This window comes from Sitophilus oryzae, unplaced genomic scaffold (genome assembly GCF_002938485.1).
Source record: "Sitophilus oryzae breed Bouriz unplaced genomic scaffold, Soryzae_2.0 scaffold_980_pilon_pilon, whole genome shotgun sequence".
NCBI lineage: Eukaryota > Metazoa > Arthropoda > Insecta > Coleoptera > Curculionidae > Sitophilus > Sitophilus oryzae.
In genome coordinates, this window is record NW_022147617.1 from 1,882,622 (window position 1) to 1,902,428 (window position 19,807).

The window sequence follows — 19,807 nt, forward strand, 5'->3', positions numbered from 1 at the left end:
TCTGCGAAGAAAGATTCTCTACTATGTTTATGTCTCTTTGGAAAACATGTTTGTTTTTAGAGCTTTTTAATTTTTTAAACTTACTATTCAAAATGGACATTTTTTTAACAAATTTTGAATTGATAACCACAAACATATTTCTCTGAAAGAGACACCAACATTCATACTCTACATTAGTTAGCTTATAAGTAAGTTTTTTGTAAAGTCCATAGGCTTCAATTTCAAGCCTACTTCGTTTACTATACAGAAATTTGATTTCTAAATCAAGCCATTTTTGTTTTGCAATTTTCTCTACCTTATCACTAACGTTACTTTTCGGAATATCAACTTTAATAAAACTAGGATAAACTGAATTGGCTTTGCATGATTTAAGAAACCAAATATCTGCACCTAATAACCTAATCTTAGTACTAAACTTACGATAAAGATTCAGTTCCGTTGACCGTGAAGCCATCGAAGATTACAGTTGAGGGTTGGAACCTTTGGTGTTAAACAGCAAAATAAAAACACTAAATCACCACAATACACCAAAACATTTTACTTTTACACTGGACGCGCGTTTCGCTAACCATGTTAGCATCATCAGCAGATGATTATAAACTAAAGTACAATCTACAAGTTGAGCGTTTATATACTCGCCCAGTGGGCACGGAGTGGGCGTGGCAAAAACTAGCCAACCGAGTCAGAGCCAACTGAGCGTAACAGTTAGATTTCCGCCACTAGAGTAGTAGGAACAAAGAACTTGAAGGAATTGGACCGTTGTCTCTGTTCATACTATCTTTACATTTATTAATTCTGATGCTTTCATATGCATCTAATTGCTTTCATTCTTTCATATGCATTTAATTAAAAGAAAATAAAAGAAACTAAAATAAATAAATAAAAGAAACAAATAATATCCAGTTTTTACATGACATTATAATTCATTTATTATTCAAAATACTACATACTCTTTTTCTCGATATCTTAACGACCACTATTATAGTGGTCGTTAAAAAGTAAGTAAGTATAAGTATAGTATAAGTATAGTATATAGGTATAATACCTACAATATAGCTGATGTTAAATTAAGAAATATATATCATGTTCATTATTCATAGTTCATTTAGTTAACTTCTGGTACTAAAAAGTAGAACGACCTGTATCTGCATAAAACCATGCCGAAAATAATTTACTTCACTATCTCATTATAAGTCTTTCTTACTTTTTTCTTTTCTAAAGTTTTTTTGACTGTAGGTACTATACGCCGAAGAATATGGCTTATAGTGTTGATAACTTGGAGAATACTGTGTACTTCCATCTAAAGTAACCGTTTTCTCTGGTGTATTATCACTTCTATCCCATCCATGAAGATTATGACCATGATGATAATAGCTTGGTAATGCTGAAATGTACGGAAATGATGCCGCCGCAGGTCTTCTAGCTTCCTGAAGTCTAGCTAAAACGCTACTAAGTCCAACAACTAATAACAGGAATCCAATGAATCCTATAAAAAAAATATAGAGTTACATAATATCATAAGAAAAATATCGATGCTTTAGGCCAATCAGCACCAACCCTTAAAGCTCGATTCAGAACCTCAAAATTAGAGGAATAAATTAGTGGTTTCAATTAACGTAGAAGTTTGTGTCCCTAATATCAATGTAAGCATTCCGAACGTCAAAATTAGTGATAGTACTTTTCAGTTCAGCCACTAACTATAATTTGAAATTAGCTAGTAATGTCATTTTGGTCTTTTGATTATCGTCCGTAGAGAGTACTACTGACTACGGTAAGCTGTTGCTAGGATATTCTATTCATATTAATTCATAGATAACGAAAAACAAAAGTTTAGATTGGAATTCTCGGCTTGTCGTCAAAACTTATAATTGTTTTGGAGTGCATACGTTGTAAGGCGCTGCTACAAGTGTTGCTAAGAACAACCGCAAGCAAGAACAGAAATAATTTTCTCTTGTCAAAGTCAGAATCTACAAAAATTATAAAATCTTAAAATTTAAACCGTCCTCATTGGAAAAAAACCGGAAAGTGTTTAAAGCGTCCATTTTCAAAGTAATTATTGCTATCTTGTGAGTAAACTCTCTAAATACTAAAATTTGAATTTTATTTACTCAAACCCGTGATAAAGAAAAAGTAGCATTAAAAAGTTAAAAAGCTCTGTGAACTGTGAATTGCAAAAACCATCGTGGATCGTAGCACATCAGGTAACGTCGGTTTCTAATATTTTATAGTTTTTTTCATTTTTTTTCAGGTTTCATTTCATATATGTACTTATATAAAATAAAGTTTCTTATATGCAACACACTGTATTTTATTTAAAAAATTAAAAGAAAATAATAATAAATTTGAATAAATAATATTTGGCGACATAATTCCGGAAAAAGCCGAATCGCTCCAAAAATTTTCAAAAGCTTTGGAGAGCGACTGTTGTAAGAATAGCGCCAAATAGTATTTACATTGTCCTTATGGGCACTTTCGACTTTCCAATCTAAACTTGTTTCTTTTATCTATGTTTTAATTGTATTTTTAGACATTGCGAATGGACGTAAATTATCAAGGTAAAAAGTATAATTGAGACTTCAATGGACATGTCAAATTTGAACAATTTTGGGCAAGCCGTTTTTAAATATTCAAGAAAAATTGCATTTATTTTTAAAATAAAACTGAACAGTAAAAATGCAAAACCAGGCAAATGTCAAGTGTAAATACCTTAAGTTATCAACCTATGATTGAATACAATTTTTTGTGTTGTCTACGCTACTATGTTATAGTACCTACAATTAAATGTGCCCGATATGCATTTTTAATTTAAAAATTATTTTAATTAGAAAAAGCCTAATATTTAGGAAATATAATTTGACGTTGATAAAATTATAAGTTGACAACTTAAGGTATGTTCTTATTTACTTGCAGTGGCGCAGTTCGTATTGACACAAACGAGGCTCTGACGTCCGAGTATAGGCGGTATAACCTTATACAACCCTCAGACCTACCATCTTTTTGGGGAAGAGGAGTAGTAAACAGGTAGTAAACTACACCTAGCCGGCCGAGAACGTAGCAACTCACTGTGCCATAGCCATCCCGTGCTACAGTTGCAGCCAAAACTGTGCGGCAGCGTAACCGTCACAGTTAAACCTTTTCATGCAGCTTACACACAGCAATGATGGAACATTCGAGTGGGACAAAATCATCGTCCGGAGGTAAAATACCCCCTCAATCGGATCTCCGGGAGGAGGTGCCTACTCGAGCGTATCATCGGTTAGGTTGTGATTAAAAAATATAGATGTTGCCGCTCTTCGCGAAACCCACTTTTCGGATGAAGGTAGTCTCACTGAGGAGCATTACACCTTCTTTTGGAAGGGCCACCCCGCAACACACAGGAGAATTCATGGCGTAGGCATTGCGATCAAAAACGAAATCGCCACCGTTCGGAGACACCAATATATTGGTGTCTCCGAACGTCTTATATTAACGTTTAAGGTACCCCATATCAGGCAAAACTTACTTATGTTTACACATTATTAGTGCCTACGCTCCCTCCCTAGACGCTAAAATTGAGGATAAGGATAAATTTTATCAAGTTCTCCAAAATCCAACGAATTCCAAAGCACAAACGAATCATCTTGTTAGGTGACTTTTATGCCCGTGTTGGCAAACAACAGGAAATATGGCCTGACGTATTGGGAAAACATGGAATAGGAAACGTAAATAGCAATGGTGAACGCTTATTAAAAACATGCGCAGAGTATAATCTTTCCATCACCAATACGTGGTTCATGTTGAAGGATAAGTTTAAAGGTACCTGGAAACATCCCCGATCAGGCCACTGGCATCAACTGGACCACGTGATAGTTCAAAAATGAAAATCCAGTTAAAACCCAAACATCCACATTGTAAAAAGCAAAACAACATGACCAGATTGAACGTACGGGGTCTAGAGAAGAACAATATCGCCGACGTCCTCCTGGAAGCCATCAAAGAATTACTTCCACCGATAACTTCAATCTCAATCTTGGCAGCTGAACAAGGCTGGACTCAATTAAGGGATGCGATTCATAAAACCAGCAAGAAGCAGTTCTGGGAAAATCGAACAAAAAGAATCAACCAGACTGGTTTAGCGAAAATCAGCCGCATATACAGATACAGGCTTTATTGGAACAAAAGCATAGAGCACATCAAGCAGTCACTGCAAATCCACACAATCCAAGACTGGTAGCAGACAACTTTAAAGCAGCCAACAACACGCTTCGAAGAGAACTGCGCCAACTAAACAAGTAATAAAGGATAACTGGTGGTCACAAAAACCTAATCAGATTCTAGAGTACACCACGCATCACGATTATCGTAAATTCTTCGAGACTGTAAAAGAAGTATACGGTCTAACCAAGAAGGTAAGCTGCCCAATCTTAAAAGGAAGAACAAATCTGAAATCGCTGGAAAGATTATTACAGCCATATCCTCAACCTAGAAAACAACCCCAATATGGAAGCACTAAACACAATACCTTAGTATAACAGCCTCGATGTATAGTATCATCCCAACAACAGAACAGGAAATAAAGATCTCCATAAGACAGCTTAAAAACAACTCAGCTGGCTGTGTGCAAGTAAAGAACTTATTGGTCATCTTAAGGCTCTCTTCGATGTCATATGGGAAAGCGGAGAGGTACCTCAGGACTTTCGCAACGCGAATGTAGTGAATATATTTAAGAACAAAGGAAGTGCATCAGACTGCGGAAATTACCGGGGAATTTCACTTTGGCTATCGGAGGAAAAATTCTTCAAAAAATATGTCAAACCGCCTGCACCCATATATAGAAAAAATCCTTCTAGAATCGCAAATGGGTTTCCGTACCAACCGCGGCACCGTCGATTCCATATTTTCCATCCGCCAACTACAGGAAAAAGTGAAAGAGCAGCAGTCTAAACTTTATGTTGCATTCATCGATCTAATGAAAGCCTTCGACTCTGTGAACAGAGATGCGCTTTGGGCAATTATGAAAAAGTTCGGAGTACCCAACAAATTTCTTACAGTGTGTAAAAGCCTCCATAACAACAACAAGTCAAGTCAAGAGTGTCACCATCATGGATCAATGAGCGATCCCTTCCTAACAACTGCGAGGCATAGGAGTTACTCAGGAGTTAGGCAGGGATGTGTCTTAGCGCCTCTCCTATTCAACATATTCATGGCAGCGCTCTCCATTATAGTGGACAGTAAACTGCATGAGAAAAGATTGGGCATTAGCTACAGATACGACGGACAGTGCTTCGTCCCATGGACAAAAATCGAAAAACAAATTACAATTTACTAATATCTGAATATGTAATTTTATCATAATCAGCGTTTTTGTTAGCAAATATTTTCACTAAAAATAAATTTTGCGATCGTTATCTTATATCAGTGAAAAGAGTAACATTCATAGTAGTTCTGTATATGGAGTTAAACGGTACATACTTAATTGAAAGCGGCTATGGATATTGTTAAACAAGGTATGTACTTTAAATTTATTTCTAAACAAGTTCGTGATTGTTTAGTTTTTATTTATTTTTTAAGATGATTCTTAAATGGGTATAAAAATTTTACGTTTTCAAACTTCAAAAAGACAAAAAAAAATAAAAAAAAACATATCGTATTTATTGGATATTTTTGTTGTCATATTCATACACTTTTACAAACAAACAAACAAACAAACAACGCTTTATTGTGCAAAAAGCCAAAACAGCTTCATCGACAAAGCACTCACAAACAACAAAATCACAAAAAAATACAAACAACAAAAAATACACAATACAAATAATACATTTTAAAAAAAATTAAGTCTTTAAAATTACAAAAAGTTTGAAAATTACTTTTTGTATAGTTCACCTGTGTCTGCTTGCGACGAACTTTATTTTATAATACTTTTCAGATGGAGTAAAATTGTTAAGCAATGCCGATCTGGTTAATACTTGGCTTGATCATAAGAACAAGAACTCAAAATTATTTGTATTTCAAAAAATGTGTTCTTTATTAGATATTGTCAAATGAGACACCACGTGTGCCTGAAAAAAACCACTATGTTGGAGCGAAACGTCGCATAAAAAAGTTTCCATCTCATGTTAAAAACCTCATACCCAAGAAAAGGAAAAAATAATATAGGGATATGGTCTATTAAAGAGGTAACTATTAACATCCGAACCCCTCATCGGAGAATAACTATTAGAATATGTGGCGGAATTTAATTACCTCGGCAGTTTGATTTCGGAAAAGGCCAATATTGACTCTGAAATTCAGCACAGGATTAGCAGCGCCTCAAGAGCATTCTGGAAATTAAAAGACAGGGTTTTCTACAATCATGACTTGAGTACAAAAACGAAACTTGCAGTGTACCGAGCAATTATAATCCCCGCCATGTTATATGGGAGCGAAACCTGGGTGCCGTACCGCCGACACATGAACGCATTAAACAAGTTGCAACAGAGACACCTTAGACAACTCTTAAGAATCCGGTGGTTCCATCATGTCTCAACGTATCGGTCCTTGAAAAAGCTAACTGCGAGAGTATTGAAGTTATGGTTACAAAATTCCGCTTAAGATGGGCTGGCCACGTATGCAGAATGCAAGAAAACTGCATACCAAAATCTCTGCTTTAAGGTGAGCTTGTAGACGGTAAGAGGAGGCCGGGCGGACAACTGAAAAGGTACAAGGACATTTTCCACGAAAACTTAAAGGAGATTAACATGCAGAATGAGTGGGAAAAAGCAGCTCACAATAGTATATATGGAGAAGTATAATACAACTCAATGGAGAAGAATTGTAAACACAGTTAACAACGACTACCAAAAAGTAAAAAGGCAACAAAGCAATGAGATTTTTGAATATCCGGAGTGCGGTAGGCAGATAACATCACGTATCGGGCTTTTCAGTCACAGAAAAACTCATGAAAGAAATCGCCTTGCGTGTCCATCTTCTGATGTGTGTCGAATACTCGTCAGCGAGTAATGGCAGTATGTATGTATATGCAGTGGCGCATCCAAAAATTGAGTCTGGGAGGGGTAGTGGCAATATTTAAATAAAGTAATATATTTAATTTAAATTTTTTCTCAAAATTATTGTGACTATAGAAAAAGATAAACTTAAATTGTTCTGGATCTCTATTTTGATCGATTCTTGTTACAAAATAAAGTAATAATTTATTTTGTAGCAATTTTATTTTATACCAGATTTTCTTATTTTTTAATTTCTTCCTGAGAGGGACAATGACCCCCATTACACCTCCAGTATATGCACCCTTGTTTACTTGGTTTTGTAGTGTTACCTGTTCAGTTTTAATTTAAAAATATGAAATACAAAAAAATACAATAAAGAAAGACATCTAAGATTATTTAATAAAGTATATAAAATATATTATTTATTGATTTTCACTTTGGATATGTAATTTAAAAGACATTAATTAACTTAGAGAAAAGTAATTTACACGAGCCATATTATTTTAGTAACAAGTTTAGAAAGCATATCTTGAGAACCTATTATTTATAATAATTAAAAATGGTATAAAACTATCCTTACCGTTATTAATTGCCACTATAGTTACAAGTACTAGCAATGTAAATGCAATTCCTAACTTGAAAAATATAGCTGGCAAAATTATCATAAATCTTTTAACAGTATGATGAACCAACGTTCGACCTAAAAAATAAATTAAATTAAAATATGTAGGTATTTCTGAATTTAGTAAACTTTGCTAGACTAGCTGGAGAAAATAAGATTATCCAAACGCTTAGTTGTTTTGATAGAAAAATTATATTTCTAGTATAATAAGGACAAATATTTGTTGATTTATATACAAGTTCTGACTAGATTTTCAGGATTGGTAGATCTCGATAAAGAAAACATTTTTAGATGTTTAGCGTTTTTCAAATAATGAATTTTTTGTTTAATATTAAGAATTAATGGATTTTTGCTGTTCATTTTCAAAATCATTTCCAAAAAAGTCCGACTCAGACGACCCGTATAGTTGACAAGTTTTCAGATAAAAGTTGTAGGTAATCATATCCTTAATGAGATTGTGTTCTCCGTTCCTTTTCTAAATCCTGTCATTTTTGACATATGACACAAACATATGTTTTTTTTTTAAATGGAAACCATAGTTGGCCATGATTTACGCCATTTTTTAAGCTTTTCAGCGATATAAGCTATATGTTGTTTTTTTTTGAAAAATTACTGAGTTATAGCCAATTCGTATCATTTTTAAACAATTCTTCTTAGTTAATTATGGAAACAAGTTCAATCGTCGTTGCTTTCAGAAATGTCAAAGTGTCACATGCAAACTTTGAAACTTAAAATAAACAAAAATTGTAAATATGAATTTTTGAAAGAATAATAGCGAGTAGGATTACTGGTTCAACTTTTCTTGGCCGTACATTTTCGAGGACTTTACGGCTTTTTGGAGAACGGTTTTCAAGACATTGAAAACGCGCATCAATAGAGTGACTTTCATTATGGTAACAACTAGGTTTACAAAAGAACTTATGTATTAAGAGAGGCATTCAAAGAGGCGGTATGGGAGAAGTTTAATAAAGTGGGCCGGTCGTTCTGCGAGAAAAGCTAGTAGGTAGGTAATTCAGTTTTAAAAAGATGTATTTATGAATTCAAAACAATGGCGGATTTTTTGAACATTTTCTAAAATAACTTAAAGTGTATGTAGTGATATTATTTTTTAAAGTTTTAGTTTGTGTAATGGAAATTGTAAAGAACCGTTTAATAATATATTCTGTCTTTTTATAAGTTGTAATTTATAACAGAATAAAAATACCATACCAACTAAGTGAAATTAGTCAAGAAAGATATTAATTCACAAGTTTACAAATTCGGGTCAACTTTTGGACCCGAGCAGATGAGAACGATTCTTAACGTTATTTGATGCCCTGAACTCAGATCTTCAATCCGTTTGTCAAGATTGGCTCTAGTTTCGGTTCGAGTTCGCGCATGGCAGTAGCACTGACAACAAAATGAGTCCTCTGTACCACTTGTAAACCCACAGGACGTTTTACTGCCGCCTCTTCACATTAAACTTGGCCTTATTAAGAACTTTGTCAAAGCGCTCAATCGCGAAGGCCCGGCTTTCCAGTACTTAACCAAGTTGTTTCCAAAACTGTCATACGCAAAAATCAAAGAAGGAATATTTGTCGGACCTGATATTCGAAAACTAATGGCTGACGCAAAGTTTACAAAATGTTTAACGCTTGATGAGGCAGCAGCATGGGCATCGTTTCAAAGTGTTGTTCACAACTTTCTCGGTAATCATAAATCACCGGATTACAAGCAAGTAATCGACAATTTGTTACAAAATTACCACAAGATTGGAGCTCGAATGTCTCTCAAGATACGTTTTCTGCATTCACATCTTGATATTTTTCCACAAAACTTAGGCGACACGAGCGACGAGCAAGGAGAGCGGCTACACCAAAATATAGCGAAAATCGAAAGGCGATACCAAGGATTTTGGGACGAAGGCATGATGAGCGATTACTGTTGGACCCTAATCCGTGAAACAGATCCCAAACAGTATAAAAGACTCAGTTCAACCTTTGTTCATTTCTGATTTATATTGATTAATTCAATAAATAACCGTTAACGGTCAAAAATAGAAAAATAATGAATTTATTGAGTATTTCGAAAACTAGAACCAATCTTAAAAAATGGACTGCTGATTTGGATTCAGCTCCAAAAATTATCTTAGAAATTGCTTTTAGTTGCTCAGATCCAAAACCGTGTATACTTGTTTTGGTTATAACTACGTAATTTTTCGAAAAAAACATATTATCGCTTGTATCGCTAGAAATCTTAAAAAATGCGCTTTTTATGAAGTAATGGCCAACTATGGTTTCTATTTAAAAAAACAGTCATATGTTTGTGTCATTTGTCAAAAATGACAGGCATAAGAAAAAAAAACGGAATACAAAATCTCATTAAAGAAAAAACTTTAAATTCAATATGTACAGAAAAAAATCGTGGGTATTTGAAAAGGCTTATATGTTTTTTTTTGAAAAGGCTTATATGTATTTGGAAAGCAAATATGTTTTTTGCGACCGTTGAGCGACTTTATTGATTCTTCATATTTCTTCATATTTATAACAACCATTGTAAGCTAGACCAGATTGAAATTTGACCCGATAAGTTATACAGGGGAAACCAAATTAATATTGAACATTGGTCACTTTTAAAAGCAAGTTACTCCTATAAATATTTTAAATGGAACACCCAGTATATTATTCCGATGTTCAATGGAGTATTCATATATCTTTAAAATACTATTAAGGAAATAGAAAACATTCGAATTCGACCTAGCATACCAAAAATTCACCAATAAATACAATTTTCTCTTGACCACAAATGCGGTATTTTCCCGAATGGCATTATGGAGTCTACTTAACAAGGCTTTTTAAAAAGTGATACTAATTTTACAGTGGAATTTCGCAGTACTACTCGTAATCTGGATGTGGTCAGGGGCGGATATAGAAATTTATTTTAGGGGGGGCCGGGATTTATTTTAGGGGGGTGGGCAAATAAAACTAATGTAGAATATGCTTTTTAGAGCGCCATTTTTACCCATAAGCTTAATATTTAAAACAACTTATAGATTTTAGGGGGGGGGCTGGGTCCTTGGCCCCCCTCACTGTCCGCCACTGAATGTGGTTACTTAAAATGAAAGAATTTAAATAAAATAAATAAAATCCTATTTTTAGACTTCATGAATAATATTTCTAGTTGTATATTATATCTTCCGATCATTTACATTTTAATAGTACTCTAAAACAGTTCTTTAATTCTTAACTTTTTTTAATTTGTTTGAAAAGCTGAAAATGATTTCTTACTTTTAAAAGAACCCTCCACAATTCAATTTCTAGAAGTCTTAAAAAGTAGTAACTATAGCAAAAGACTATACTAAAATATCTACTTTATAATATCGACAAATACACTTACTTACTAACTTAGTTAGATATTACAAATAGAATTAAAACAATAACAAAAAAAAGACTCAGATCCCAAGCTTTCGAGATGATAAATATAATATTTTTATTAGATGACGTATTTTCAATGTCTCCTTCAGTGAAAGCAACTATAATTTTCCGATTGATGGCTTGCACCAAATACCCATTTAAACTAGGTCTCCAATCCAAAGTATACATATAATGGAAATATACAAGTTATTAATTAAAAAAAAAGAGAATGCTTTCCCTTTGTAAAAATATACTTTTTTATTAAGTATGTTACTAATAAAAAAAGAGATTAAATAAGATTTAATTTATGAGGTCAAACATTAAAAACCACTATGTAAGCTTTTAGAAATAAGCAGTAGAAATAATTTTCAGATTTTTTAAGATATACAGGGTCAGTCTTAAATAAGTGCAAATATCTATAGGGGTGGTATGTATATTTCGATCCCAGAAACACGTCTATGATTTTTTTTGCAAAATTTTTCTTTTTGAAAATTCGGAATTTAGAAAAAAATTGGACTTTTTTTTATTTTTAGTAAAAGAAACATAATATCTTCATAATATGGTAACATAGGTAGCAGATTAAATTTACATGAAAGAACACCCAGAAAATATCCAGCATTTCTCAAAATAAAAGCGAATTTTTAATCATAGTAAAATATCTCGGTTATTTTTTGGGAAAATACACTACTTAAAACAATTATTGCACAGTTTTTAAAAAAAATATTATTTGAAAAACAAGACACTTTGAATTCCCTGACTTACGATTTTAAATAGTAGGTATGGTACTGTGAAGGGAAATTCGATACAATAAGTCTATGCGCTGACCTGTAATTTTTAGTCAGCCGACTATTTAGTTGTAAAAGTGAAAAACAATACATACTATGAAGTCGAACGGGGCCGACTCTTCGAATGAATGTGAGCGCGGCTCCATAAGAATATATTGGATGGCAATGTAGTCAAATATTGGGCCGATCAGCTTCATAAGAATGTATTGTTTTCACTAGCTAGCCAAATCCGGTAATGTTGCTAAAGAGACTTGGGCTATTGTAAATGACTTAAGGAATAAGACTTCTTCGTCTGGCACAGTCTTTAATTCACCTGAAGATATAAACACTTACTTTGTTAATGTGGCTAAAAATTTAGTGAACACCATAACTCCTCATGATTCACTTTCATATCTCCCTAAAGCAAATGAGAATTTACACAGTTTCTTCTTCACGCCCGTAGCATTAGATGAGTTCCGTAGTACAATTAAAAGTATTAAAAATAAATTCTCATCTGGGACTGATGGGCTTACTCTCAAAATGTTCTCTGAACTTCCGGCATGCACATTAATCTATCTTACTACTTTAATTAATGAGTCATTCCAAAAAGGAGTTTTTCCAAACTGCCTCAAGACAGCAATAATTATTCCTCTCCATAAAGGAGGAGATAAAAATCAAGCTTCGAACTATCGCCCAATTGCTCTCCTGCCCACATTATCTAAAATCATTTTTTTATGTTTTCTCCCTAAACATAAAGTACTTTCTACCCATCAATTTGGATTTCTAAGTAATAGTTGCACAAATGATGCTATGTTCGACCTTTTTAATAATGTATACTCTAGCCTGAATAACCATCACTCTACAGCCACAATTTTCTGTTATTTCTCTAAGGCTTTCGACTGTGTAAATCATAATATCTTAATTAACAAATTGCAATACTATGGATTCAGGGGAGTGCCGCTCGAATGGCTTAAGTCGTATCTTGGCAACAGAAGGCAGCTTGTGAGGATTGATACGTCTATGTCTTCTTGTAAGCCTATAGAATGTGGTGTCCCTCAGGGTTCAGTACTTGGCCCTATTTTATTTCTGGTGTTTATCAACGGCATTGCAAATCTAGACATTAGCGGTAAAATCTGCCTCTTTGCGGATGATACTAGTTTCACTTGGAGCGGCCCAGATGTTACGGCACTATATGATACTATATCCAGTGACTTACGCACCATTAAATCTTGGTGCGATTCTAATCTCCTATGCCTCAACCTTTCAAAAACTAAAGTTTTGTCATATAAAAGTACTATACAACCTTTTGTACTTATTAACACCACTATTGACGTCTTGGACTCTGTGAGATTCTTAGGACTTGTTGTGGACAACTCTTTAAAATGGGACTTGCACATCGAAGCCTTATCAAAGAAACTAAGCTCTGCCTGTTTTGCTCTAAGATCAGTTTCTAAGGAACTTAACTCATCAACCTCTAGAATGGTCTATTATGCCCTTTTTGAGTCGCATCTTCGTTATGCCCTTCCATTCTGGGGTACTTGCTGCGCGACAAAATTTGATCGTATTTTCAAACTTCAAAAGAGAGCAGTTCGATACTTATTGGGACTAAACAGTAGAACTCACTGCCAGAATTTCTTTAAAAATTTCAAAATACTGACTCTTCCTTCCTTATTCATTTTTGAATACGTTTGCTTAATCCGCAAGCACATATTCTCTATTCCGGAAAGGCCTTCTCACAAATATCCACTTAGGAATGCGGAGCACGATATTTATCTGCCAACCCCGAGCTCAGAACTAGTTAAGGGCTCAATACTGTACAATGCCAAGAAAATGTACAATCATTTGCGTTCGAATATCAAGTCACTTTCATTCTTTCCCGCATTTCGCAAAGCTCTGAAATCATACTTACTGGAGAGAGCCCTATATGCAGTAAACGACTTTTTTGTTGATGTTTAATCATGAACAATTTAGAATTTTAATTTTAATATTTTGATCTTCTCATACACTGGTTAAAGGTCTAGTATTTAATATTTTATAACTTTTGATTTTATGTTATTATAACATGATTTTATCTATTTACAGTTTTCCTTTTGTAAAATTTTCTAGATACGCCTGTGTTCTGCAATGTCCATATAATGTTTTATTTGTAATTTTATGACGTAATTTTTTTTTTTTTGAATTGATTTGTATTGTATGACATTTTTTGTATTATTTGTATATTTGTTTTTGTGCTTTTTTTGTTTTGCTTTGTCGATGAAGCTGTTTTGGCTTTTTGTACAATAAAGCGTTGTTTTTTTTTTTAACAGAAGACGGTCGATATGTCGAACACCTGTAGCAAAATCTCATGTCTTGGTTTGCTATTTATTTTTATTGTCATTAAATATAGTTTAATTGTGTTGATGTTGGTTAAATATATTTTAAATTGTAATAAAATTCTGCATCTCACTTTTGCAACTAAATAGTCGGCCGACTAAAAATTACATGTCAGCGTACTCTAATTATCCTAAAAAACTCACAAGAGAAAGGCAGAAAAATGCGTGCTTCATTTAGAAATAATATATGTAATCATTATTTTTATTTAAATATGAAATAATTGTTTTGAGTAGTGTATATCCCAACTATAACTTTTTTAATTTTTTTCAGATGGTTTGAGCAGGATCGTGATTAATCAGTATGTCAGTCACTTAAGGATTTTATATATTAGCCTATATTAATATAGATTAAAGGATAGACCTCGTCGTTACAGATACTTTATACATAATACAAAACTACAGGTTTCAAATTTGATATAATAATAGTATTCTAGACATTAAACGTGGAGAAAAATGAATTAAACATGCAATAGAAGTCCTAAAAACATGGCAAATATAGCAATCTATAAATTATTAAAAAAAAATCAAAGTACAGAAACCGAATAGGTCGAAAACAAGTAAGAAGAATTATCATGACAAGAATCCACAAACAATTATTTTTGTAGAATAATTGTCATAGAATTTATTATAAAGAATTATCTTAATATAAAATTATGTACCTTGCTCTAACATCCTTCCTACAAATTTAATACTCTCTTTTTCATCCGAAACTTCTTGATTCATATGGTCACTACTACATGAAACTTGATGAATTAGAATAGCAGAAAATAAAAATAATATTTTTGTAAACATTTTTGCTTAACTGCAGGAAAGCGTTTCAATAAATATTTCAAATTTAATTGGTACCTTCTATCAAACCAATAATACGTCACTAACTGTGTGAAAAATTAAGACAATATTTGTATACCATTGACTTCCCTGTATTCAAAATCATATCACGTATGAACAATAGCATGTAAGGATTTCAAAGTAGGGTATGTTTGATTTCTATCAATCTTATTCTGGGGCTAGCGTATTCAAAACAATATCTATTAGAATAGGTCAAATTATCGGTAAATTACAAATTTTTGGGCCGAAATATTATTTGGAACCGATAAACTAGGTTTATAAGATACCGTTAAGTGAAAAAAATGTATTTAAAAATTAAATTAAAATCTAGTGCAGAAAAATATAATGGAAAAGTCATTTTTAAAATATTGTTATTTTTGAAATAATTTTAGCTATTTTTAATATATTATATTTTAAATAATATATTAAAAATATGTAGTTACATTTAGTTACATTAGTACACCATTTAAAATTTAAAAAATAATATATTATAAGTAGTTATATTAAGCTCATATACCGGGTGCGTCTCAAAAGAGGCTCACCCCTATAACTTTTTCATTTCTTCAGTTAAAAAACGAGTGTTGGTATGTTGCTATGTGACATTAATTAGGATTAATTGACGTATTCAATTGTTTTTGGTCACTTCCTGTTTCACCGGAAATGACTACAACTTGTGATTTTTAAATGGCACCCTCGGTATATTTCTACTTTATTCGAAAACGACACTCTAAATAGAATGACATAGCATATGTTAACCAAGATGTTAACTTTTGACATTTTCGCATATGGTTTATTTGAAATTGTAACATGCATAACGACAATTTGACTCTAAATACCAAGTGGTACCACATAATTCGTAAAAATATGCTTTTTCCAAATATGCTCATAAGCCAGCCTTGTTCTATTTGAAAAAATGATTAATTAATTTAAAATTAATTAAAAATACGATTTGGGCTTCTTTTAACCGGCCAGGACAACACACGAAAATCATTAGACGATCAATTATATTTCTCCAAGGCAGCTTGATTAAAAATTATTGTTTTTTAACACAGCCATGGCACCACATTGAAATTTAAAATAAGATTTTTTTAAGCGCAAATTTCAAAAGTTGACATATGACGTGTCATTCTACTCATAGTGTAGTTTCTGTCGTATAAAGTAGAAATATACCAAGAGGGCCATTTAGAAATCAAAAGTTGTAGTCATAAGAAGTGACCAAAAAAATTGAATACGTCAATCAATCCTAATTTATATCATGTACTAATATACCAAATCTGTTTTTTTTATGCGGAAAAATAAAAATTTATTGGAACACTTTCGAGACGCACACGGTATTATTTAAATCATTATAATCAAAACTGACTTAACGAAAAAAAATAGCGGGTTGAAAGTGTTTCACGCAGTTGTAATTTTACAATTAGATGAAAAAATCATTATAGTCTTGCCCATTTTTTTCTCTTGGAAATGCTCGTAATTTTCACTTTTTATCAAGAAATATTAACAAATTTGTATAGAATTAAATTCTCTACAATCTTTTACAGACAACTTCGTAAAGAAATTAGGATATTTTAAAGGTTTTAAGGTTAATTGTACAGGATGAGTCTAAAATAAGTCCAAATATTTTCAGATATGGCTGGTAGATATCGATAAAGAAACATATTCTCTCTCTACCGTTTTTCAAATAAGCCTAAAATAACCGAGTTATTTTACTTTGAAAAATAAAAAAATATATATTTTTTAAACGTCACAAAAGTATTAATTTTTGCGACGTTATTGATTGTCACTCTAAAACCTTTAACGCGAAATGTCATGTGGGTAGTGTTCATTGCATTTTTTAACGCAGAAGAAAATATTATTATAGCATTTCTTTCAAATCTAAGACCCATGATGATGGGTATGTCAGAACAAATTTACAAGTAAGAATAATTCATCTATTATATCTACTCTACTCGACAAACAAAAAAAAACTAGGTCTGAATATTCAACCCGTTATTTCGGGTTAAAGAGTCTAAAGTTATTTGGGTTAATTGTAATAACTCGTGTTTTAAGTACAATGAAACACTTTAATCTTCGAGATTCGTTTATATAAACCATTTTTTTATTAGGCGAAATTTATTTTTGCCCTGCAGCTCCGCTTAACGGTCCTGAATTTAAATCATCTATAGAGTGGAAAAATCTCAAAATTGATTCTTACACATAATTTATCTAATCTGATTCAACTTAATTACCAACAAGAATGAAAAGAACAGATGTTTCACTGTTATGGTAGGGTATGCCAATCGATAACATACATCATATAATTTTACAAATAAAATTATCATAAGTTGACCTTCCTTAGGAGATCTCGTCGTTGGTGGGAAAGTTCCTAGTCAGGTGCTAGGGGAAATTCCATCTAACACATTGGCTGATTTCTAAGGAACATCTCATTATCTCGTCCCTGGATGTAGCGATATATAAATAACGATATAACGATGCCGGATGGGATTATCCTATCCGTCATATTAGGTTAGGTTACATGTCCCACGGGTAGAGGGTGTGGGGAAGTCTTGGCTTAACCGCCTGGACCAAGAGGAGATAACTTCACCAAAAAAAAACTAAATCCTACGATGGCGGAACCAGGTTAAAAGAAACTACCACCTCCTCTGGTAAGGGCGGGAGCGAAAACCCGTAAGCGTTTTGAGCGTAAGGGCGGGAGGGAAACAAAAGCGAAAACGCTTCTTGCAAGTAAAGGAACCAAGAATCAACCTGGCGCATCTCCACAAAAGTGAAAGAGAGGGGAGCGAAAGCCTCTCACGTCTGCTCTGGCAGGAGGGAAACAGGCCAAGATAGATAGTCATCCAACACCAAGAACGGTAAACTTAAATTAATTAAAAATTAGGTTAACTGTTCTTGATCCAAAACCGAGAGCCAAACAGTGACGTATCACCAGCTATGCCGCTATTGTTGTACTAGGATTACCCAGAGATTGCACTGATCACAGACCAGCAAACGGTTCGGTGTCAGCTGAGTTTTGCTCTTTTCACTCTTTTCACGCTTTTGGGTGGGCATGCTCTTCATAGTTTGTGTATCTCAAGAATCGGCAGGGATTGATGGAAACGGCACCTAGGCTTAAGAATTGGCAAGGGCCGGTAATTGGTTCCAATGAAGGGAGAAAACACCCCAAAAAGGGGCGATCGTCACTGTCTTCCTGCGGAGGAACAAGGGGAAAGACGCCACCTACCTGCTCAGCCTTATCCAGGTTCAGAACTCCAATGCAAAAATCGAGTTGGCGAGTCATCAACTTGAGGGAGGATGAGGATAATATATATATAAATATATAACAACTAAACTAAAAAATCTTAGGCATAGCCCACACCAGGAATACTATAGATAAATAAAACTACCCGCAGACCGCAGTTTCTGCCTTCTGGCTTCATCAGTGCGGGAGGACCAAGTGGATAGAAGACCTGACACTACCATAAGGAAACACACATACAGTCCTGGTCATTTAATTACTGTGTATAGGATTTTAATGGATACGACAGAGAATAATACAATTGACCGGTTGACAGAGAGAGACGCAAAATAAAAGGGGGGATACAGTGTTGCCGGTTCGTAAACGTGTAGGCGGGATTAAGAATGAGCATGGTGGGAGCACAAATTGACTCCGATACCGATGATAATTCGAGACTGCACTCAGTGTTGCCAGATAAACTTCCTCTAACAACCTCTGCATAACTAATAGCATATTGTCAAATAATATCATTAATTAGAACCCTGATCCAACCCTGATCCAACCCAACATTTTTTTGAAACGTCTACTTCTGCGGTTTGAAATTTTGATGCAAAATCCGGCAATACCGCTCAGAAGAAATGTAACCACCCATACCCACCCATACCCACCCAACTTTTTTCTCTTTTTAATACATTTGATTTGCCATTAAGCTGCCTACATCACTGTCTTACACGTTAAAATCCTATACACAGAGTTGACCTGTCCCGATCGGTATATAAACAACAAGGATAGTCATCCAACACCAAGAACGGTAACGGGCTGCAACTCGGAATGTAGATGTATCTATAATTTTTTAGTTTTCTATATTTTTATTCATATATAGTATTCATGTGTGGGCTATGCCTAGGATTTTTTAGTTTAGTTGTTTTTATTTCCCACAATAATGTCATATTCATTGTTTTATAAATATAGAGTAAAGCGGGGAAATATGGCAACATAAATTTCATAGGATCACATTCTAACAACCAAGCGACTCAGCCGCAATATGAAAGTGACACCTAAGACCGTGCCTTTATAGCTAGTCACTGTAAATATCTCGTTGCCGTATTTCCACTGATAAAAATGTTACACGTAGAAATGTTGAAGATGTAGGTGACGCCCCCTGTAAGTAGGAGTCATATTGACATCGAAATCAAATTTCTCATATTAGAGAAAAACCGAGATACTAATTTTTATCCGAATTTAGTTTAGAAATTAATAGGAAAAATATCGAGATAAAAATGAAATTTCTACACCCTGTATCTCCGAAACTAAAACATTTTAGGACATAAGTTTATACAAAATTTTTTACTTATTTTTAGGTGCAGAATATGCTGCCATTGTTTCGGGAATGCATTTCGGACCACCCTGTCAACACAATACCATAAAGAGCATAAACTATACCGTGTTGTTTTTGATTTATGACCATGCTTAGCTTCGGAGATACAGGGTGTAGAATTAACGTCAATATTTGCATGAAAATTGGTGTCTGGGAGTTTTTTGATATGAGAAATTTTCATCTAAATATTGACGTTACTTCAGAAATTATTTGGAAAAAATAGAAAAAAAAATTAAACTTCTACACCCTGTATCTCCAAAACTAAGCATTTT

At 33.6% G+C, this 19,807-nt stretch overlaps 1 protein-coding gene across 1 annotated transcript; it reads right to left on the reverse strand.

Moving 5' to 3' along the window:
- Positions 1–1,051: 1,051 nt before the first annotated feature.
- LOC115891298 lies at positions 1,052–14,947 on the reverse strand. Its single transcript, XM_030911742.1, has 3 exons — positions 14,775–14,947; positions 7,546–7,665; positions 1,052–1,486 (listed from the first exon to the last, which is right to left on the reverse strand). Exons 1-3 carry the CDS (start codon positions 14,905–14,907, stop codon positions 1,188–1,190), a joined length of 552 nt encoding a protein of 183 aa, XP_030767602.1. The 5' UTR covers positions 14,908–14,947; the 3' UTR covers positions 1,052–1,187.
- Between the last annotated feature and the right edge of the window lie 4,860 nt (positions 14,948–19,807).

What these genes read in the sequence shown, in the direction of transcription:
- LOC115891298 (XM_030911742.1), bottom strand. Translation starts at nt 14,907, where the DNA reads ATGTTTACAAAAATATTATTTTTATTTTCTGCTATTCTAATTCATCAA. An exon ending in AGGAAGGATGTTAGAGCAAG is followed by an intron (nt 7,666 to 14,774) that starts GTACATAATTTT and finishes TTTATTTTTTAG; the next exon opens with GTCGAACGTTGGTTCATCAT. An exon ending in TATAGTGGCAATTAATAACG is followed by an intron (nt 1,487 to 7,545) that starts GTAAGGATAGTT and finishes TTTTTTTTATAG; the next exon opens with GATTCATTGGATTCCTGTTA.